Raw genomic sequence first — 23773 nt, forward strand, 5'->3', positions numbered from 1 at the left:
AGTGATTCACAATGAAGACGCAAGTTAAACTGAAATTGCATTGAATGTTTCTTTTGGCCAAAATCTAATTTCTCTTTGTTTAAATTGTTCGGTGCACAAATCACACTGAAGAATCAATACCATTTTTGCTTGACCATCCAATCACGCAGATTTATTTATTAGTCATAGGCTTGTAAGCAGGTAAAAAAAATCTGGGACATTTGCAGTTAGCTGGCTATTTGACGCATTGCGTTATTGACACGTCTACAGCAAAAAATCGCCAAGTCGAATTTGAAACTGACTATTCCACATGATTCACTTCCAATCTCTCAATATTAGTATTTTTCGGCATTTATACAAATATTTCATTTTTAAAATATTACGTGAGATAACTGCAAAAATCTCAGCTGAATATTCTCAGAAAGGATGTTTTGTACTTGGTTTTGTTCTCTACACATATGTTGTTGTTTCATTGAATAATAATGATAAGCAATTTATTGATGCCAAAAACAATTCAACAAAATATTTGTGAGTGTTGCCGTGTGCAAAGTGACGACACGTTTTGACGAAATTTACGGCGAACTCATGAACTAACGAAATTTCAATACAAAATGAAACGAGAGTTCGTGGCGCTGCAAGCACTCAAAAGATATTTTGTACTGAAGTGTCGTCAGCTTGGCAGTATGTGATAACATATATGATGGCCATGGCCAGTGGCTATTGGCCACATAGCTACAAAAACGGTATAAAAACGGAACCATTAATGTAATGGATCAACAGCACTTCATGTGGCTGCTATAAAGGGTAATTTTCTAAGCTCTTACTTTCAAATTCGAACAATCTTCTCATCGAAAACGGTGCTGACATTTATGCTACATATGCTGGGGGATTTACACCAAGAATGGTTTCCATAGGTAAAATGTTCAAAATTGGCTGTCGTTGATATACATTTATCCAATCTATGCATTTGATACTAGTTGTCGTATAATACCAACCATTTTAATTGTTATTTTATCCATCTATGTGTGCAGGTGGAGCCGTCGACATTCTGCAGAAGGTTGAAGAAAATCAACCAAAGAACATGAACTCTAGTATCAATTTTATCCCACTTGGACACTAAATCAAACTTGAGCGTTTTCAATGAATTTCCAGTCATCATTATAACAACGCATTCATTAGAACAGTCAATAACTGTTTTTTTTCTCATTTCCAAGTTATTTTGATTATTCATATTGGTTACTTTGCGTTCTAGCACCGCTATTTCTTTCAATTTCAATAGCTGATTTTTGACGAAAAAAGCCGACTATAGCTATGATTTTCAAAATAGCTGGAAATAACTGAAATAGCTAATCAGGGGCATGCCTGAATATCTGTATCAATATATGACATTTTGTAGCACTAGTAAATTTCTACTGCCATCAAAAAAGTCGCATTTTCCCCTAATTTCGTATTGTAAAATACTGATTCAATTTCAAAATAACCATAAAAAGAGTGTTACAGTAATTGTGGACCTTCATTATTTCGTGAATAAAATTATTAGTTTCCAACAACCAGAGCTCTGGGAAATGATTTTTTTTATGTATGCCCCAAACAAAAATTCAATTTCATACATTCAGATGAATGTATGATGCAAAAATGCCGATTTATTAGTTATAACCAAAATATCCACGAGGTAGGCATTTAAGTCCTAATGGGCACTCCTATCCTAACAGAAAAATAATTATTCTTATGAAAAAAATAGCAGCTTTAAACAATTTCCATTTTAAATGGTCTGTTTAATTCCATGGTCACATTCCACTTTATCGATACTTATACTGAAATTGGTTAATGAGTGGAAACATAGGGTGAAAAGAAGCCAAATAGTTAAAAAAAAAATTGGTTTAGTACTTGATATTTTATTTATGATTCCAGTGTTGTTAGTGATTGAACCAGACTTTGTGCATACTACTTTGTGCTACATACTATGCATAACAAAAAAACTGTGGATTCAAGTTGAAGAAGTGTGGTTGTTAATATGAGGGAATGGCCAAACGTTTTTTCAAAAGTTCCATCTTTTTATTTTGTTTTTTCAACGATAGCGATGTGTTGCTGTCCGCATCATGGATTCGCTTTTGTTTGCGTCGGGTGAAAAAGACACGAAGTGTAAAATAGTAAATTAGTTCAATGAAGCTCAACAGGGATGCGCCCATAAACAATCCAAACAATCCGCCTGAGTTGGCCAAAAAATTGGAAAAATTATAATATTCCAAACGTCTTGATGGTGTAAATAGCTCCTCTTTGAATGATATCACCACGCGACTGAAGGTTGAGCTGAAAAAAATGTGAATTAAGGATACATCAATGTTTCATAGGGATACATTCATGTTTCAGAAAAAAGAACCATGCTCACTCGTGGAACGAAAAGTTCGGCTGATAGCTTGACTTCGAATAGAAGCTAACAAGATCGTAATCAGCTAAATGAAAAATGAAAATTGAGGGCCCCGTTACATCGATAGTTTCAATATAAATAAATTCAACTGCAGATGTAAAGACAGAAATTTACAAAATTTTCAAAACCTTGCGTTATATCTGCATCATAAATCAGAGATTTACAAGCCGGTAAACAATTGCAATTGTCATATGAGCCCGTTGGAAATATGTTATTAGCGGCCATAATGCTGCAATCAATTTTGGATGCGCCACAAATGCGCCAGAATTTTGATCCTAAAGTCAAAAATTTCGAAGAAAAGGAATAAATCGAGGTAAAAAAAAACCACTTTTCAAGCAAAAACCCAACAATAATGAGAATTCGAATTGAAAAGTGGTTTTTGACTGAAAAGTTATTATTTTTACGCAAAATTGTCAATTTAGTATGGTTAAACTATGGAACAAGTTCATATTACGTGGCATAGAAAATTCAACGCATCCACATTGGGCCAGAGTGAAATTAGAGAGACACTCCATTTCACAATTACGTTGCGTATACATTTTGTAGAAGCGCAAACGACGCTCCGAATCGAAAAAGCAACCGCGAACTTGTGGACTGTACTTCCGAACATCCGGTGATGTAAGAATCAAATTTGGACTGATTGTAAACAGCATCGTTCGTCCAGGTGATACATGGTAATATCGTTTTGAAATCTGTGGGCCTTCGTGTGGTGGATGGAATGTTAGTTTGAACCCTTGGATAGCACCGCCACACACGTGATCGATCTAGAACGATTCTATTAATTAATGGAGGGTTTAAATTTCATCGTCACATCAACTTACATCTTCGTTGTGAATGCGAAGCAAAACGGTGAAACTGGACTGTTTTCCCGTGCCATAAACTCGAATTGGATATGGTTCAATATCTTTTGGCTGAAGGCTATAACCAAATTCCATGTTCCAATTTGAAAATGACTGATTTCGTGAAATGTCGAAGAAATCTGGGGCAAACCTAGGAAATCGATTGAAAAACAATTTAACGCTTTGGTTTGGAAAATGCCATTGATCGCATTTTTATCGATAAGAGAATGAACTTATTTATGATAGATTTATAGATCTTGAGTAAACTACTGAAGCCAACACATAGTAATTTTTCACTAGAAAAAATTTGTTTGTTTACACATCAGAAACCCATTCCAAACTTCTTTCCACCACTCCCTCATTTAATTCCAAAGTAATAATGTGAATTCATTAGATTATGCTTACTCATTCGTGAAAATTTCCTCCATGCTCAGCGCGTTGAATGAATAGCACAGGCCCTCTTCTGTAATGGTCGGATAAAGGAATTTGTCGCAGCTTTTCCACTCGTCAAACAACCGACATCGAACCACTCCAAAATAAAATGTGATAATTGATAAATTTCACAATTCAGAATGATTCTAGGTAAAAACTGAAATATTTAAAGTCTAAATTAATGTAATTGAACATACCCGTGTCTTCAAACTTGGGTGCCATTCTGCTGATCGTCGACAAAATATTGGGATCGGAATATTCATCGGTGAAAAATTTAAACACGCGCTCTTGACGACTCTCTTCACATATTTGATTGATGATCTTCATCAATTGCAATCTATGTGAAAATCGATGATTAATAAGAATTGAATTTTAAAATACCTTTACCTTGAAGAAAAAACACTGAACGAAATTGTTCCAAAGTAAAAGAATATCGAACGATTCAAAAGATCTTACTCTTCATCACTAATGTTTCTGGACTTTGCACCGTCCAATTTAAACATCGACCGATACACATCAGTATAATTGAAAATTCTTGCACATGTCTTCGTTTCTGGACATATTGTCATCGCTAAAATTCACCAAAACCGAGGGGGAAATCACTCTAAAGTAATTTTTAGTCGAGAAAATAATAGAGAAGTAATCGAAAAGTAATCGAGGAAAAAAATTTTTTGTTTCGATTACTTTTCGATTTTTGCACGTGGATTACTTTTCGATTACTTCTTTATTATTTTTCCGACTACAAATTACTTTAGAGTGATTTCCCCCTCGACCAAAACACATACAAAAATGGCATTGAATTAATTGAGATTGTTTCAGACGATGTAAACGAGCCAGAATGGCCACTGGCCATTTTACACTTATCTATTCTGATTAAATAGTTGTATTTCATGAATTCATACCTGGAAATGGCACCTCACCAACTTAAAAAAATAAACCAAAATTAATTTAAGTCTAATAATTTTAATTGATCATTCATTTATGACATCATTTGCTTACTTATATGGCATTACTTACTTGACATTGGTTTATGCGAGAGACTTATAATTACAAGATTCTCTCGCCATCTCCACCAAACGCTAAAGATGGAATTTATGCACAGGCATACCAGAAGCAAGAATGCACATATCCACCAAACACTGAAATTCGAAATGATAATTGATAAGTCTCGCCCAATATTTGGCAAAAGAAAAACTTTTTGCGATAATTTCACTTTACCGTTCAATCCAATGTCGTTTGCGATCAACAAAATAGGAAATGCAATGAATTGAACTATGCGTACAAAACTCGGACCAAACGCCAGCAATCTATGTGGAGTAAATGACAAAATTGATTTCACTGAGAAAAGATTGAAGGCAGAACTATAAGTACCGAAAGGCTGTTGCTGCCTTTTAACACGAATCACAAGTTATTTATTTGATGAAAAAGAATCGTTATTTCATAACACATCGATTTTGAAATCCCAAAGCTTCGAAATTATGCACCGAAAAAAGGAAAATTTTCCAGAATTGGTGCTGACTATCGATTTTAAGTCGATAATTTTTTTCAACAGCACAAATCAATATTTGAATCGACCAATCTTATTGAATTTGCAGCGCAAAATCCAAATTCAACCTTAGAATCTAGAATTTCTATGGATAGCATAAACCTCTTCTGAAACAATTAATAGCTAAACTAATCTATCTTACGCGTGTTTTTGCAGCTTCATTTTGTTGGTTAACCCCAGGAACAGCTATAACATTCGGGTGCTTCATTTTAATTCGAAAAATATTGGGCCGTTGATTTTTTCGTCGATGCATCAACATTTTGCACAATTCGTTTTAGATGTTGAATATTTTACTTGTATCTAATGGTTAATTTTCCTTTAAAAATACACGATATCTTCAATTCTTTTGGGATTAAATATTCTCTTTTGAAATCGTTTGAATTGATCAAAGAAATGCTTGAAATTGATTGAAAAAAAAAATGCTTTAAAACTCCTGGGCGATAAACGAATTCTTAAAAAGCGAGCATTCTGCTGAAGTCTGTGGTGACCACTAAATTAGCCAACGACTGTAAACGGTACCTGTGCCATACACAGAACTGATTACTTTATGAAATTGATTAAGCGGAAGAAAACATTTGAGATAATAATCAGTACCAAGGACATTATTGGTCAGGACATTACATAGTTGCAGTGTACGTTTTTCTTCTTCGAATTTTTTTTTATCGAAACCTTTCTTATCTAAAAAAAATTTCGAATTTCTTATCATCTTGTCAAAAATATTACGTCGAACGAAAGATATTATATAAGATAAAAACCATCACAAGTGGCACATTCATTCTAGAAGGTATAACAAATGTGTATACAAAATGCCCACTGTGTACTAAATAACAAAATAATGACAATGTTTGTTTTTAGATTTATAGGTACTTGTACAATGTGGAATGGAAAGAAAAATAGATGAAAATCGAACAGTCAAGTAGAAGGTTGGGTAGTAGCATATTTCTTCATACTAACATCAATAAAAAAAATGAAAACGAATGAATTTGTTCATTTCATTGTTTTGAGTTTTATTTCCGAGAAAAAAAAGTAGAAGAAGAAGAACTCAAGAAAAACAAGAACAAGAAAAAGAAGAGCGAAAAAAATGGAAGAAGAAAACAACAAAGGAAAAGCACGTTATAGATTGAACGAAATTCTTAGACACACATGATCTGTAACCATCCAGACGTCTCATGCAAAATTCGCATTGCGAATTGCGTGTCTATTTACGGTTGGCAGCTTAATTATGTTGAATTTGAGCAAAAGAAGACAACGAAACGCTTCAAGAGTAAAAAAATCAATACGCGCCAGCAAAACCTGAGAGATAAAATGTTGTATCAAAGGCCACTTGCTTAAAGCTCTCTCTGTTACTTCATTCATGACGACAATCAATGATTGGTTCAAATGAGGTTATCATCATCTTGTACGTCTGGCTAAAATTAACGTTATCATCAGCTGTTTCGAAAGAAATCCTGTCGCATCGCGAATATTTGGAGCAATTTCTGGCAGTTATAGTCAATTAGACTAACAAGCTCGTTCTCTAAAGAAGAGACCCATTTATTTTTATTTACAAAACAATTCTTCAAAGAGTAAAACATATCGAAGGTAGCTAAAACTAAATGCAACATAAAAACGCTAGAAGATCATATTTTTTTTTTTGGTAAGGGAATGCTTATTTCTAAAACAAAAACATGTTCCATATGGTTCGTAAAGATTTCTCATACGTAAAAAATGGCATGCAGTGAAACTGGTTCGTACATTTTTCTCAATTCGAACTTGTTCTTCTTATGTAATTGCAAATAATGTTCAATAGCTGTTTGCAAACGCCATCGCTGCAACATTTTTGTTGTCCGAGTTTCTGTACGATACGAACGTAGCACGCTTCATGCACATTGTAATTAATGTTGTGTACGCTCACTTGTTCGTGATGTGCAACATGTGCATTTTTCTATTCAAATGTAAAAGAGAACGGTTTGGACTGGAGCATTAAATAACATTTTAATACATCAAATGGCATTAAATGGACCCTGACGATAGTTCTGGGTTAATTGCCAGTAAAATCAAGTGATTTTATTGCATTCATATGTTGTATTCCATCTCCCTACCACATGATCTTACCATAAATGAAATATGTGGCCGAAAATATGCTGCTACGGCTAAATAATTGATATTTTCTTGGTGTTGCACCAGTCAATGGTAATTGATGAAACTTCATGCGATTTATTGCACTTTAGTCGGTTTCCGAAGAACGCAGTGCGAAACGATTAGTGTTGAGTGAAAGCCAATGCAGTATGGAAGTTAAATTTTCAATCAACAATCGACCATTTGCAGGTGAATTTTTTGGAAATAAATAGTTTTAAAGGAAAAGGTTTCTTTTGAAGAATTTTCTTTAGAAAAATACTGATTTCATTGATAGTTAAGTGTCTTTCTTGTAAGATATTGCGTCAAGCATACTCAATTGTTCAAAAATAGGTCTCAAGTGTTGAAGTTTCTGTGTGAATTTGATTTGAAATCAAACTTACTTGTGTGTTTTGCTTAAGTTAAGCAATAATTATTGCTCACATTGTTCTCTAAAGTTCTTTGAAAAATGATTTTATTGTTCGTGTTCTTTCATTCGTCCAGTGAATCCATCGATTGTTCCCGTCGACACAACATTGAATACGTTTATAAGAAGCTATGCACGATTGACAGGGACGAAGTTCATGTGTTTGGAGGGAGGTTGTGGTGTTTGTATTGTCAATATCACCAGATTGAAAACATCTACCAATGAATTGAGGTCAATTGCAGTGAATTCAGTGAGTTTGGCAATTTTTTCAGTTGATTTTTTTATTTTTTTTAATGAATTTTTTCATTTTACTTCATTTCTCGTGTGTGAATTGTCAATTTCAAAAAGTATCAACTTAGACTCGATTTTTGGTTTTTACCCTCATTTTTTCAATTTTTTTTCCTTCTTTTTTGATATTTTTGCATTAAATGAAAACTTTTTATTGTTATTTAATGAAATATAATTGTATTAAATTAATATTATGGAAAATAGTATCCAACACAGGATATGATGTACATGAAAAAGTAAAAACAGAAGTAACTTGATTCAATCGATTTACGATTATTATTTACGTTCTTTCGCAAACAAATTTTAGTGCCTTTGTCTGATTTATGCTTGTCATGGTTTGAACATAACAACGATTGAAGGTCTTGGCGGGCGCGAGTATGGCTATCATCCGATTCAGCACACACTGTACGAGTACAATGGCAGTCAGTGTGGCTATTGCTCGCCAGCAATGATTATGAACATGTACAGTTTACTCGAGCAGAACGGCGGCAAAGTAACCCAACAACAAGTGGAGAATTCATTTGGTGGGAATATTTGCCGTTGCACCGGATATAGACCAATTCTAGACGCCTTCAAATCACTTACCATCGATTCAACAATCGGTGACATTGAAGATGTCGCCTCAACATCATGCTGTCGATTGAAAAAATCCAAACATTATCGACATACTTCGATTAGCTGCGGAACAACAACATTGGGAGAACTTTGCAGTACACTGCATTTGACATTCGGTGACAGTCGAGTTTGGTATCGTGTCACATCTTTGCAGGACCTGCTCGACACATTGAAGAACATTAAAGATGAATATATGCTGGTTGCTGGCAATACGGCTCATGGTGAGTTGACTTGAAATGTCCACCGTAAAGAGTCTGTTTTATTGATTTCTTTCATATTTTCTTCTCTTTTTCTTATTCTTTCTTTTCACAAACAAAACCACTAAATTTCGACCAATCTACTTTCCTCGTCAGGAGTGTATCGGCGTTCCACCAGCATTAAACATTTTATTGATGTGAACGCGGTGTCTGAATTGCACAAAATATCGAGTCGTCGAAGCAAATTAACACTTGGAGCCAATGTATCTTTGAATGAAGCGATGGATATTTTTGAAAGTGTTGGCGCTGATAAGCCAGATTTTTCCTACTGCCGAGAGCTTGCGAAGCATATTGACTTAGTTGCTACTGTTCCCGTTCGAAATGTGAGCAAATTTTGGTGATCATGTGATTTTTTTTTACAAAAACGTCCATTCGAAGCGTATTCCGTGTGCAAATGAAATGACTAACAGTCACTCAGTTGTATATAACTGTATGTAGTGATACACAACTAAAACTGACTAAGTTGATTGAAATCATGCGTTTTGTATGGAGACAATCACGTTTAGTTATTCTTTCACTCAAACTGAGTGAGTGTAGTCATTTTCATGTCTTGATGAATATCCGCTCTTTTATAGTGAAAAATTATGTTTTGTGGTTCAAGTCCAAATTACAGAAATAAACGAGACGAATTCCCACATTTTTCCCAAGAATAGAGGAAAATTCGAATTTTCCGAGTCAATTCTCTTCGATGGTCACATCAATTTTCAAAAAAAAAGAAGCTTAGGCTCCGGCGTGATTCGAACACACGATCTCCTGTTTACTAGAAAGGCGCTTTAACCAACTAAGCCACGGCGCCGGCATCTTCTTAAAAATTTAATCAATTCAACTAAAGGGACTAATAATCCAAAAATATCAATCAAATTCAAAAACCAATCAAGATGTTTAATAAAGTGATAATGTCCTGACTTTATCATTTTCTAAAAAAAATCAATTTCAATATGTCTATCCTTTCCTTGATATTACTACTTCATTTGTTACAACAACAAAAAATCACAATTCAGATTATTTGTTTCATGATTAGGCAGATTATTTAAATTTAATTTTAGTTATAAAACCGAAAGTGAGATGTTTTGAATTGATTTCATTACTTAACCTGAAGCTGAACTTGACATTAGTATAAAAGTGAAAGGCTGGCTAAGTAACGAAATGAAAACTCAATTCAAATTATGTAGCAAATGATATAATTATATTTTCAAGAAGATGTTGGCGCCGTGGCTTAGTTGGTTAAAGCGCCTGTCTAGTAAACAGGAGATCGTGTGTTCGAATCACGCCGGGGCCTAAGTTTCTTTTTTTTCAATTCTCACTGAAGGCATTTTCCTTATTTAAAGCACAGCATCTATGTGTACTTGTACATGGTTAGGAGTAGTATAGTTGTTCTATAGAACAAGTTCTATAAATATAGCTCTCAGAAATATCCACTCCTTCATAGAGAAAAATCATGTTTTTGATTCACTCAAGTCCAATTTTACCTAAAAATAAAATCTACATGAGGAGGATACAGGAGGAAAAAAAACATCTTCATGGAAAAATTAAGTGTGAAAGTGAAAGTGTGTCATGAATGACCCCAACAACACAGCAGTGTTAAATCAAACCAGTTCACTAAAAGAGAAAAATAAGAAAAAAAAGAATTGTTTAAATAAGTCTTAAGAAATGATTTAGATCACAATTTTTTTTTTTTTAGACTGGAACCATTGCCGGTAATTTGAGCATCAAGCATCAGCACAATGAATTTCCATCGGATATATTTCTTCTACTGGAAACGGTTGGCGCTGAACTGAATATCGTTTCACTCGACGGTGCAATTCAGTCGTATTCACCGAAAGAATATTTATCATTGGATATGCGGCAAAAGGTCATTTTGAATGTAAATCTGCCAAAGTTAGACGCTAATCAGTTTACGTTTCGATCGTATAAAATTATGTGAGTTTGGTACAAAATGTTATGCAATTTATTTTCTCTATCGACCATTCCAACGTATATATACCAAGGTAGACACAGTTTTCTAACGCACAAGTTTTGATGAATTTGTCTCATTTGGCACCGATTAGTTCCGAGTACATCTATGCATTTTAAATGTAAACTCAAAACTTTGACAGTTCTCTGTGTATACTACGCACATTACACAGAACCAAATGGCACCGCGTAGCACCGAGTAGATTTTAGTATCGCCGAGTGTTTGTTGAGTATGAATTTGTGTCTAACCCTTTGATATATACGTTTGAATATAAAAATCAAAAATTTTGAATCATAAAAAATTGAAAACATTGCCGTTTTAGGCCCCGAGCTCAAAATGCGCATGCCATGGTAAATGCCGGCTTCCTATTTGAATTCGAAACGGCCGGTGTAAGAAAGTCGGTGAAATCGTGTCGAATTTGTTATGGTGGCATAAATCCGAATTTTATCCATGCCGAAGAAACTGAAAGTCTTCTGACTGGCGTCGACGATTTTTATACGAACGAATGTGTGCAGAGAGCTGTTGCTTGTTTACAGCATGAATTAAATCCGGATACCGTCCTACCAGATGCATCGCCGGAATATCGAAAGCGGTTAGCGACATCACTGTTTTATCGCTTTTGCTTGAATACAACAACGCGAAAGGCACGTTATGAATTTCGATCGGGAGCCACAGCAATTGAACGACCCATATCATCTGGGATGCAATCATTTGACACCAATGAAGATCTATGGCCTCTGACTGAGCCAGTTCTGAAGAATGAAGGTTTAATTCAATGCGCAGGAGAAGCACAATACACTAATGACATGTTCAGCCATTATCCGGTTGCAGAAGAACTCTGGGCAGCATTTGTGCAAACAACCGAATTTCATGAGAAAATCATGAAAATTGATCCATCGAAAGCATTGGTATGGGTTGACATTTTGAAATTATTTAAACGAGTTTTTGTCATAGGAAAAAAATTATTTTAATCATTGAAAATAAAACGAATTAATTGGAAAAATCATTTTACTTGCAGAAAATCCCAGGCGTACACAGTTTTTTTACCGCCAAAGATATTCCCGGGAAAAATTCATTTACACGTCGGGAGCCAAACGTTGGTATGCTTGAGGATGAACGCATTTTGGTCGAGATTGATTCAATCATTCAGTATAACGGTCAGCCATGTGGCATTATTGTTGCGAATAGCATGGCGCTAGCAAACTACGCTGCAACTCAAGTGAAAATCACATACAAAAAGATTCGTGGAAAAGAACCACTAATCATTGGCAATGTGTTAAGTGTCATCGATTCACTTCGAGATCAACCAAATGAACCAATTAGCCAAGTTGAAGAAGGTAGGTACTACCTATCTACAGGTAAACACTTTTATTCATTAAAGCATTTTGAAACAAAACAACGGAGATTTAAACACCTAAGGTATTACCTTGATTGAATTACTTATTCATCTCACAGTGTATGCTTGAAAATGTGGAAAAAAATGGTCTAATCTAAATTGGTCAGTAAAAATTGCTGAAAAGTAAAAAAACATTTCTATCTGATATTAAAAATGTAGCGCGTTTGATTTGAGACAGTTCGTTTGAAAATATTTTACTCTGACTGACTGCTTAAATCGATCAAAAATGAATCAACTCACAGATAGTTGAAAAAACTTTCAATTTGGTATGGAAAATCAGTCAACTTTAATCACTCCTCATTCAATCGCTTAATTTCGGCCATTTTTCGAACTATTTTATTCGAGATAACCATTTTTAGTCAGTCTATAGATATATCTAGCCAAAATGTCCGAATTTGAGCGATTAGCTACTCATGAGTAGGTTTGATTGCACACAAAGTATTTTTACATGGAAACTCATCTTTATCTCATCTCTAAAAACTTCAACTTGTTTTCAGCTTTCCACATTCAAATGAAAGAAGAAGAAAAAAAACAAATAACTCAATGTTACAATAATAATCCGATTTATTATGAAATCAAAGAAAACATGCGAATTGCTCAGTATAGTCAATAAATTGGATTTCGAAAGTTGCACGGCGATGGCACTCTATCAATTTTGATATGTTAATATATTCATTGGATGGTCAGCCTAAACGGTATCCACTATATCTTGATCACCTGGAACTTTATTATATAGATCGTCCTGATTTTCGGGATAGCCTCCTGCTGCTACAAAGTATGCCTTGAATTCAGAAAAAAATGAAAAACAAAATAAATGATCAATTGTTTTACAAAATGCGACTTTTCTGCTCACTCTTTGACAATTTTACTTACTTCGCGAAAAAATAAAAGAAGTACAGCGTAAACTTTGAAATTCATTTTTCAGACGAATGTCACTTGCAACGGTTGGATTTATTCTGAAATCAAATGAAACGACGAATTCCTTCTATAGCAATCCATTAAGTTCGAGAAATTGCGATGAATCCTAATCAAATGTGTTTTTTTTACTGATTTGCAACAGTTGTTTGTGATTATTGTTAATTCACTTCCTATAAACAATCTAGTTTTGTACTGAAATTCCGTACATTCTCTTTTGCGAAGCGCAATCTTATCACAAATTGTGTGACTCAAAGCACATACTTGTCGGTCGATCGGCAGAATCATTTCTATATGCAAATGATAGGATTAAGTGTCATGGTCATCAACTAGCACCAAAACTTATACGAAAGCGTTATCAGCGTAATTCAATCAAATGATGACCTCTAAATGAATCGTTATCTCAATTTCATTGATTTGAAATAGTCGTTTCAGCACTATCAATGCATAGGAGCCTAATATTGAACTACAAATGTCATTATCAATAACCACGTTCACTTGAGCTGTTTTTTCTTTGGTGCGTCGTAGATTGAGAATCCTCCAGAATATATTGATAAATGTTAAATTAATGCCATAATAATATCCAACGATAAGAGCCCTAGTCAACGAAGAATATAAGAGCTCTAGTCAACCTATCCATGTATGTCGCAATTTCCTAATGAATTCCTTTTTTCCAGAGCCACCAGCCGAAGCGAACAACGAAGCTGTTCCAACGGTTGCCATTGCCGGTGAATATGAAATCGGCACACAATACCATTATCCAATGGAGCCGCAAACGGCATTTTGTATGCCAGCCGATGATGGGGGAATAAATGTGTATGCTGCCTCGCAATGGCCAGACATGGTTCAATTTGCAATTAGTCAATCGCTTGCAATTCCGCACAACAAAATAAACATCACTGTTCGGCGTGTGGGTGGGGCATATGGATCAAAAATTGCAAGAAGTTCATTAGTTGCCAGTGCTTGTGCATTGGTGTGTTATTTAACCAACCGGCCGGTTCGATTTGTGATGACAATGGAGTCGATGATGTCGATTTGTGGCAAACGTTACCCATGCGCGAATAAATACAAATTAACAGCGGAAGCAAGTACAGGGAAAATTCGAAGTCTAAACAATTTCTATGTGCAAGACTATGGATATTCATTGAATGAAATGAATGATGATGGCGCTTTGAATACGTTTTTATTGGGCTATGTGTCGAATCGATGGCAGAATTCTGGCAAGAGACTCCTGACAAATGTGAATTTAAGCAATTGGGCTCGTGCACCCGGCACCACTGAATCGATTGCGATGGGTGAAACGATCATCGAACATCTTGCACACAAACTGAAAATGGATCCAGTTCAAGTTCGTCTCAATAATATGGCCGAACGCGATTCTTGGAAATTATCAGTGGAATCAATCCTAACGGATATAGGTAATGGATTTTGGAAAATTTCTAAACTGGTATGGTTATATTTTGACTTCATTTGCAGATTATTACGAACGCCGAAGAGAAATTGAACGATTTAACGATCGAAATCGTTGGCGCAAGCGTGGCATTGGGTTTATACAAATGAAATTTCCAATTGGTTATATTGGCGCTTTTTCGTCGTACGTTGCCATTTATCACGGTGATGCAACGGTTATCGTGAGCCATGGTGGAATTGAAATTGGTCAAGGCATAAATACGAAGGCAGCACAAATGGCAGCATTTGCTCTCAACATTCCATTAGAAATGGTGCAAGTGAAGGCAACCAATAATGCAACTGGTCCAAATTGTATTTTCACTGCAGCTACTGTAGGCAGTGATAGTGTTTGTTTGGCTACCAAGAGAGCATGTGAAATTCTTTTGAAGCGAATCAAACCGATTCGCGATCGAATGCCCGAGAATGCCAAATGGCAAGAAATTATTGAAGCGTGTCATCAAAATTTTGTCGATTTAACTGCTAGGTACACGTTCATTCCCAGTGATTCAAAGAACTATTTTGTGTATGGATGTTCATGTGCTGAAATTGAATGGGATGCACTCACGGGCAATTTGCAAATTCAGAGAGTGGATTTGATTGAGGACACCGGACGCAGCATGAGCCCTTTGATTGATGTTGGTCAAGTCGAAGGCGCCTTCATAATGAGCCTAGGCTATTGGCTGACGGAGAAATATGTTTACGATCAACAAAGCGGTGAGTTGTGGAATGTAACCAAAAGAAATACCTAAAATATGCGCGAATAAACCTTAAAAAAAACTCAAATTTTGAATGAATTCAACTTTTCCAGGACAACTCTTGACAAATCGAACGTGGCACTACAAAACACCCGGAGCCAAAGACATTCCAATTGATTTTCGTGTAAAATTCATCGAAACTGAAAACACCAACAACAGAGTGGGTGTGCTTAGGTCAAAAGCCACCGGTGAACCAGCAGTGGCCCTGGGTTATGTTGTGGTTTCTGCCTTACGCCATGCACTTAGCTCGGTGCTCAAAGACAATGGACAGAGTGACACCTTTCTTCCATTGGGTATTTTGGACATTTTATATTTCAAATTTAAAACACAACTAATAGGTGATCATTTTTTAGGCTCTGGTCTCACACCAGATGAACTCTGCTTGGCAGCCCCTGTGAATATGGATCACTTTTTGATAGAATAAAATACAGTTTTTTTGGTGAAAATAGATTAAGCACATTTAATCAAATCATTTCTAAGTTAAGACACTGAAATTAAACGGCAAAAAAACGGTGCAAAATCTCATGTAATTGATCTCTTACTTTTGAAAGTTGAAATATTTACACATTGAAGATTGGGTAAAGTATTTTTTTTTTTCAGTCGGAATCAGTCTAAACGAAATACGCGTAGAGAAATGGTTTTTGAAAACTAATTTTATCTGATGCAAAACCAGCCTCAAAAAAAGAAAGAAAAAAAAGACGAGAAGAAGAAATCGGATTTTCGACGCCATTCGTATGAATGCCACGGCTCCGCTCTTGATTTAGTGGACAAACAATATCTATTGACTAGATCGAGAGGAGAGTAAGTTCATCTGACTTTGTTACGAAAGAGGAGAGTAAGTTTCTTTCGACTCAAAAATGGTTAGAGGCGAGTATGTTCATTTTTGGCGGGTCCTCGCGGTTTTTCACGGTTTCCACGGAACTGATAAGAGATAACAACTTGGTGTCTTCGGCAAAGTTGTAGCACTTGAGGTCTTCTATAACATTGCTGAAGTCAATTATCTCTTATCTCTTATCAGTTCCGCGAAAAGCGCGAAAAATGATAAGAAAAAAAAGTTCTATATAAAATTTGCTTTTTTATGTGCGCGATTTGCGCGCAACTGATAAGAGATAGATGTCTTCAGCAATGTTATAGAAGACCTATAGAACTTTGCCACACCATGTTGTTATCTTTTATCAGTTCCGCGGAAACCGTGAAAAACCGCGGAGGCTAGACGGGATGCCAACATACTTCCTTTTAACGCAGATAGAATCAACAGAAATCATACTCTCCTCTTTCAAAATATATTCGAATTTTTTCATATACTCTCCTCTCGATCTAGTCAATAGATATGTACATCAAATACCTAAATGAAAATGCATACAGTGCTAATTTATGTCGATGGGCAATCGAACTGGTAATTAAGTTGAAAAAGCAAATACCTTCGATTGATTTCCGCGTTTGATTGGCTGAATTGTGTGATTTTTGCTTTTCAAGAAGAAGATGCGTAAGGTGAACAAAAATCGAAATTCACAGAGAAAATCAAAAGAAACGCAACAGACCAGAAATAATGTAAAACAACTGAAGAATATTACCGAACCACTAGTGCTAATGTAAAACTGAAACTGAAACTCTATCTGAAATCAGTGAAATGACTGTCCAGTGTCCACTTTTATTGTGGGCAATATGCATAAAACTGATTTCTTCGTCCCTAATGCATATTTTTGGGTATTTTTATAAATGATCCATTTTTTCATTCCGTATATTACAGAATTATTTCAAAAATGCATTAATATTCCACTATTTATCATTTTCAATTTTTTTCAATTAATCTCTCTTATGAATCAATGGAAGAAGAACACCCAAGAGAGAACTTTTGAAAACACCACAATTTTAGAATTCGACGCCTACTAAAACTTCTTTCCAAATTAAAAGGTCATCAATTGCGTCACCACATCGGTAACCATCGACCAAGATTGGGATTTTGAATAATCCTTCTTGAATCTTCTTATCTTTCAATGAATAAATTTCTCTTTCAATCAAAACAAATTCGTATTTTTTTTTCTTCAAAATTCTTTATTGATTCAACAATTTAGAACTAAGAAACAATGAAACTCCCAGATGTTCGTTTGATCTTAATTAAACATCTGTCAATTTCCAATTTACCATCTGTTCCAGCCAGAGTAGGTGCCGATGGCTGGAGCGGCAGCAACTGGGTATGGAACTGGTACTGGACGATCAACAGCAACTGGGTGTGGTACAGCGACCTTTTGTATAATAGTTTGGACACGGTCAACTGGAACAGCGTATGGCTGCAATTGGATAAATGAATGTAATCTTTAGTAGGATATCTTCAGAATTGTTCGACTCAGTCGAACGAAAGAAAACTTACCTTGGCAACTGGAACTGGGACATGAACTGGGTATGGCTGTTTGGAAAAAGCAAATGAAAATATTTGTTATGCATTGATCAAATGAAATAAATCGACAGAACCATCAAAATTGACCGTTCAAACCGGAAATTTTGTTTAGCGTCGCTTTTTTTGGATAATAGAAACTTACTTGTGGTACTGGACGGTCAACTGTGTATGGTTGTGGGACGTGTTTCACAACGTGAACTGGGTAAGGCTATAAATTCAAAATAGTTTGGTAGCGTTTAGTATTTTCGATCAATATTGTTCAATTGTGAAACTTCAACCCATTGGAAATGATAATTACTTGTGGAACTGGACGGTCGATTGGGACAGTTTGGACGACAGTGCGGTCAACTGGGTATGGGACTGGAACACTAACCTGAAATGAAGTGTGTACGTTAGAATTTCATTCATCGAAATTGTCAGTCAAACGTTAAATGCTCAGCAATAAGCAACATACTTTTTGGACTGTGTGAGTGTGGGTGTGTTGGTTGATTCCGACGGTTTGAGCGACAGCGACTGGAGCGGCAGCATAGCTACTGATGGCTGGAGCACCGTATGATGTGGCACCATATCCACCGAATCCACCGTAACCGGCAAAGGAACGTTTATCTCTCTTGTCTTCTTTGGCCATACCGAGGGCCAACAAGGCGAACAAGCAAACAACCTAAATCACAAACGAAACACAAAATCCAATCAGAAAAAAATATTCTATCACGTTTTTTCGGTTCTTTTTTTCAAATATCATTTTTTTTTCCATTTCTTCATTCTAACTATGAATAGAACACAATTATTTTTCTTCACTTTTAAGCTCAAAACAGAACAAACAAAAAAACTGTATGTAAAAAAGAAGTTGATTCTTCTTGTTGTTCATACCAAGAATTTCATTTTGCCAATGTTAACTGTTATTTGTTGAGGAACGAACTGAGTATGAACTTCGATCAAAATTTGCAGAATATTTATACCAAAAAATCGTAACTCCCACTTTTCTCCCATTTGCCGACTGGTAAAAATCAAATTAATCGATTAACTAGCCGTTTTATATACATTTGAGAGAGAATCAGATTAATGACGCACACATTTCTCCTTCGTTGACATCTTCTTCATTCTACGATATTCTCACCTATCCATGCAACAAAGTTGCTTCGTTTACATTTTTATGATTGTCGCTTACGTATAATGAGCTAATTGAGCACTTGAAAGTGATCTAGTGTTTTTTTTTTGGTAGGTAACATTAAAAGAAAACTTCAATTAGTTTATGAGTTTGTGGGTGAATGTGCTGGTGCTGCGGGTCATATGACGGTCAACGGTAACCGATTGGTGAACAAAAACGAATGGGAATGTTATACAAGGCGATTTGAATCATATGATCGCATCACATGAGACGGATATCTAGTGTACGGTCATAACTACTTTCTAGTATCTTAGGTAAGTAATGAGTATCCATTATTTATGATCCATTTACTCTAGATGAGTATCCATGACTGCTGAAACGAAAAATTACACAAAGGAGAAAGAGAAAAGGTCAAAACACAAGACATTTTCTTCTGAAAAGTGATTTCAAAAATGATACGGATAAAAATGCAAATGATATTCTAAGAAAAATATGAGACCACTTCGGTATTTGAAATATTATTTAAGCATTTTCATATCAAAATTAGCCAAGCACCACCAACATATACCAGTTGTTCTAACGCTGAAAAGAGTTGATGCAGTTGGTGATTAAACATTTAACGTCGCTCTTTTGAATCAATCTCCTTTTTCTTCACCATAACAAGCGACTAGGGGGAAAGAACTGTGGAAATATGTTGTAAATATTGTAAATGAGTGTAAATGAACATACTTATTTGTATGAATATTTACAGCGTATTTGCGACCTGCAGATGGCGCTCGCGCGGCTGTCAATATTTCAAGTATTCATAAATATTCTATGTAAATACGCTTTTAAATGGACGTAAAATGAACGTAAATATTGCAAATGCTTACAAATATTTACAAATATAAATAGTTCTTTCCCCCCAGACAAGCGATGACATTTCTGAATAAATGTTCTATTTTAAAAGCAAACTCCACACAACCAATTAATTATGGCTTTTATAGTCAAAATCCTGTTTGTGAAAAGAACGAAATGAAACATGCCACAGATTTTGGTTTTTGCATTGCGTGAACAATTTCTACATTTTCGTTGAATTCATTGAAATATACGTGAGCATCGGTTTTCGCTTGAATGTTTCTTATTTTCGATCTTCTTGTCGGCTCCATGTCCTTTTTTTACTGGTCAATATGAATAAAACCAATTTCTCTTATCATTCGAGAATTCAAATGTTCTCAATTTTATTCACACCGACATTGATACACATTACACATAAATCTAATTCGTACATTTTGGATTGTTTTCGTTTTCTTTCTGCTTCTTGTTCCAGATCCGGATTCTTCATTTTTATTTAATCTTATCTTTCTTTTCATCTTTTCTTCTTTGAATAGGTCAGTCACAGTTTAAGTGTAAATCGTGATACTAATGTTAATTATCTATTTGATTCGTTGAAATTTATGAATGTTAAGCAACAAATAATCTTTAGAATATTATTATTTATTTATAAAATTGTGAATGGCCTTGCTCCAAAATACCTAACTGATAGAATAGAATACAGACAGCAAATTCACAATAGAAATTTGAGAAAAGCAAACACAATATCAGTCACTAATGCTACAAAAGCATGTAGCCAAAATGCCTTGTTCTACAGGGGAATTCAACATTTTAATGCCATTCCATATGAAGTTAGACAAGTTGAATCGATAAAAATTTTTGAGAATAAATTAAAAAATTATGTATTAGAAAATTATTAATGAAACCAATGTAAAAACTGTAACGTTGTTTTATGGAGAGATCTAAATAAATATCATATTATTATTATTATTAACATGTGACGCAAAACCATTAATTTGAATTAAATAACACTATAAATTAACTTCAGATTCAATTCACGCATAGATGCTGAAAACAATCGTCACATGAATGATTTTAAGTGCAAGCAATGAAACAATGAAATATTCAATCAAAATAGTGTTTTAGCAACAAAAAAAACATTCATTATGGATAAGCCTGTGCAATATTTCCCAAAAGGTCACACACACACACACACACACAATTTAATCAAAAACGACAAAATAGTCTGAAATACAAACAATTTCGTCTAAAAACACATTGCTTCTGTCCAAATCGTTTGAGTTTCTTAGATTTTGGTTTCTTTTGGATATAGAATGTGCCAAAATATCATTTTATGGTAAATACATCATTTGTTTGATGGGTTTTATGGTTGTGTTGCGGCCAGTTACTTGATTGTATGAGTTGTATGTGGGCAAAATAGTGGAAATTGGTTGTTGTTTCGTTTTCTGTTGTGAACGCTTCGAGAATATAATTCGAATCGTGAAATAATAGAGTAGTTCAATGAAGCTCAATGTAGATGCTCCCAAGCAAAGGCTAATTAAGCCTCCAGAATTTGCCAAAAAATCGCTGAGAGTATAATATTCGTCACGTTTCGATGGAATAAAAGATTCTTCTCTGAACGAAATCACCAATCGACTGAAAGTTGAACTGAAAATGGATTCGAAAAAAAGATTAAACAATTTGACATTTCTAGACTGAAGACTTGAAAAAAAAACAGCAGCTAAAAAATGACGACTTCTATTCTTAAACCAAAGCAAAAAAAAAATTCCATAAGAAATCTTGAATTAGGTAAAAGGACTTGCTTTTCAAAATCGATCCGATTGAAAACGTGATCCGGTTGAAATTGTGCCTTTGAGTAATGGCTGACGAGATCGTAGTCAGCAATTGATATATCTGCGTCATACGATAATGACACACAACTTGGCAAACACTTGCACTTATAAAACGCTCCGTCGCGATAAATATTGTTACCGGCATTGGAAGCGCAGTCAATTTTTGCTGAACCGCAGACTTTTGTCTCTTTCGTTCCTATCGATTGAAATCGAAATTTTTCAGTCATTTTTTGAAGAAATTCCAAATTGAAGACATTTCTTCTTTAAGCCACAAAAATATTTTAATGTCATTAAAAAAAAAAGAGAACGATATCATACTGGGCATTGTAAATTTAACGCATCCACATTTGGTCAGAGTAAAATTAGCCAAGCACTCAACTTCGCAGTTATGTTGACTATATTTTTTGTAAAATTGCAACTTTCTTTCTGAAGAGAAGTAACATTGTGTGACATCTGGGCGGTATTTCTTAACGTTTGGCGTGGAATAGGTGAATCGTGGATCAATGCTGAATTGTGCTGTTTTTCCGGGTGAAACTTGGAAATAACGTTTGAGTACTTGAGGCCCATCATGTGGCGGGTGAAATATAACTTTGAAGCCCTGCACCTCACCGCTGCACAAATGATCAATGTCATTGTTATCAACTCGCAGTACAATGATAATACTGGCTTGATTACCAGTGCCATAGATTCTATGCGGATATTTATCATTTTTTATTGATTCATCATATCCGGATTCCAAATCCCAGTTTGACGGTGGCTGATCATTTCTCATACCAAAAAACTCTGACGTTAATCTAGAAGAGAAAATGAAATGAAAACAAGAAATTGGACCAAATCGAATGTATGATTGGATTTGAGATTTATCTAATCAAAAAGTCTATTTTGGGTGAATGTACGCCAGACAAACCAGTTCACTCACTCATTTGTGACGATGTCATTGATATTGAACCCGTTGAATACGTAGCAAAGACCCTCTTCGGTAATGATTGGGAATAATAGTTGATCGCATGCTGTCCACCGGTCAAACTGCTTGCACCGGACAAATGTATCATCAAATTTTGGCGCCAACTCACTGATTATCGATTGAATTGAACTGTCCGTATAATTCTCGTTGAATAAATCGAATACATCACGTGCAATCCGGTCGTTGCACAATTGGCTGACAATTTGCACTACTTTTAATCTAGCATAAATTCAATTAGGAATTCAAGCGATTGAAAGTAGAATTGATTGAATGACTTGAAACAATAACTTCAATTACTAAGCGATTACAATGTAGTAAGATTGATAGCTATCAATTATTTCAATGACTAAAAATGATACACATCAACAAACGATGACATAATTATGAAGGAAAATAAAAAGACGTACTCATTCTCGGAAACTTTCCTTGAATCATTCCCATCCAGCTTGAACATCGAACGATAAACATCGGTATAGTTGAATTTCTTCGAAGAAGTTTTAGTTAATGGACAAATTGTGACCGCTGTGAACGGAATATCGCCGATTAACGTCGGTTTATTGTCGAAGGTAATAATGATTGGACTATCACGCCATTTTAACCACACGGCGAAGATGGAATTGAAGCAAAAAGACAACGACAGCACAAATGCTATGATCCACCATGCCCTTTATTACAGAGGAGTATTTAGAAAAAATTTAAAATAAAAAGCGAAAGAAAGTGAAAGTAAAACAGAAATCGCAGTAGATCTTTTCCTTTAAATTCCCATTCTTCATTGAAGAAGAAAAATGAGAAAAAAAAGCGAGAAGAAAATCTTCGTTTCTCTTCTAAAAATGACTCTAAATTGGGAAGAAATTGATTAATAATCAATAGATTCACCTTTCAATCCAATGTCGTCTCCGATCGGTGAAATATGAAATGCCATGAATTGATGAGTGTGCACAAAATTCAGAAATAACGCCAGAAAACTCCAAAGAAAATGAGATAATTGATAAATTTCAAAATTAGGAATGATTCTAGGTGAAATCAAAAATATTTAAAGCTCAAATTGATGCAATTGAACATACTCGTGTCTTCGGTTTTTCGTGTTGCCCATATGATTTCGGGACTACCATTGCATTGTTTGCTATGAAAAAATCACGATTCTCCCTGTAGAAAAACGGTACACGAAACATGGTAACAAGTTAGCCACAAGATTTAGGGTAAATTAGCTCCTGACAAGGAATATTCTTCACAGACTGATCAATGTAAAATAACTTTATTGCG

General features: G+C 35.1%; 4 protein-coding genes and 2 non-coding genes across 8 annotated transcripts; 2 read left to right on the forward strand and 4 right to left on the reverse strand.

The window, feature by feature from the left end:
* Positions 1–1904: 1904 nt before the first annotated feature.
* LOC129577709 (pickpocket protein 28-like) lies at positions 1905–5576 on the reverse strand. Of its 2 annotated transcripts, XM_055465211.1 has the most exons (12): positions 5367–5576; positions 4897–4985; positions 4696–4817; positions 4581–4601; positions 4135–4249; positions 3876–4015; positions 3652–3775; positions 3229–3397; positions 2862–3171; positions 2536–2682; positions 2369–2432; positions 1905–2289 (listed from the first exon to the last, which is right to left on the reverse strand). In XM_055465211.1, exons 1-12 carry the CDS (start codon positions 5481–5483, stop codon positions 1989–1991), a joined length of 1719 nt encoding a protein of 572 aa, XP_055321186.1. In that variant the 5' UTR covers positions 5484–5576; the 3' UTR covers positions 1905–1988. The 2 variants fall into 2 exon arrangements, with proteins under 2 accessions (XP_055321186.1, XP_055321187.1); XM_055465212.1 differs by lacking the exon at positions 2536–2682.
* A 1131-nt stretch (positions 5577–6707) lies between these two features.
* Positions 6708–15899, forward strand: LOC129577708 (uncharacterized). 2 transcript variants are annotated; one of them, XM_055465209.1, is made up of 12 exons: positions 6708–6805; positions 7391–7531; positions 7823–7995; positions 8341–8869; positions 9002–9228; positions 10587–10825; positions 11182–11767; positions 11878–12196; positions 13848–14588; positions 14647–15333; positions 15428–15667; positions 15728–15899. In XM_055465209.1, the coding sequence occupies exons 2-12, from the start codon at positions 7492–7494 to the stop codon at positions 15796–15798; spliced, it is 3852 nt and encodes a 1283-aa protein (XP_055321184.1). In that variant the 5' UTR covers positions 6708–6805; positions 7391–7491; the 3' UTR covers positions 15799–15899. The 2 variants fall into 2 exon arrangements, with proteins under 2 accessions (XP_055321184.1, XP_055321185.1); XM_055465210.1 differs by having other exon boundaries at positions 6790–6805; positions 7435–7531.
* Positions 9628–9701, reverse strand: Trnat-agu (transfer RNA threonine (anticodon AGU)). Its single transcript has one exon. It is a non-coding gene; the product is annotated as a tRNA-Thr (tRNA).
* Positions 10111–10184, forward strand: Trnat-agu (transfer RNA threonine (anticodon AGU)). Its single transcript has one exon. It is a non-coding gene; the product is annotated as a tRNA-Thr (tRNA).
* A 1603-nt stretch (positions 15900–17502) lies between the features above and the next one.
* LOC129577710 (E3 ubiquitin-protein ligase RNF12-B-like) lies at positions 17503–18678 on the reverse strand. The gene is made up of 6 exons (XM_055465214.1): positions 18643–18678; positions 18227–18433; positions 18071–18145; positions 17915–17980; positions 17746–17781; positions 17503–17665 (listed from the first exon to the last, which is right to left on the reverse strand). Exons 1-6 carry the CDS (start codon positions 18652–18654, stop codon positions 17516–17518), a joined length of 546 nt encoding a protein of 181 aa, XP_055321189.1. The 5' UTR covers positions 18655–18678; the 3' UTR covers positions 17503–17515.
* Positions 18679–21013: 2335 nt separating this feature from the next.
* LOC129577712 (pickpocket protein 28-like) lies at positions 21014–23175 on the reverse strand (the record flags this gene model as incomplete). The annotated part of the gene is made up of 5 exons (XM_055465216.1): positions 21014–21361; positions 21517–21742; positions 21865–22340; positions 22466–22729; positions 22918–23175. Coding segments are annotated over 5 exons (1540 nt in total), but the record flags the coding sequence as incomplete, so codon positions are not given.
* Between the last annotated feature and the right edge of the window lie 598 nt (positions 23176–23773).

The sequence above is a fragment of the Sitodiplosis mosellana genome, unplaced genomic scaffold, assembly GCF_009176505.1.
Source record: "Sitodiplosis mosellana isolate CC-2019 unplaced genomic scaffold, AAFC_SMos_1.0 Smas_scaffold_6201, whole genome shotgun sequence".
Classification (NCBI taxonomy): Eukaryota; Metazoa; Arthropoda; class Insecta; order Diptera; family Cecidomyiidae; genus Sitodiplosis; species Sitodiplosis mosellana.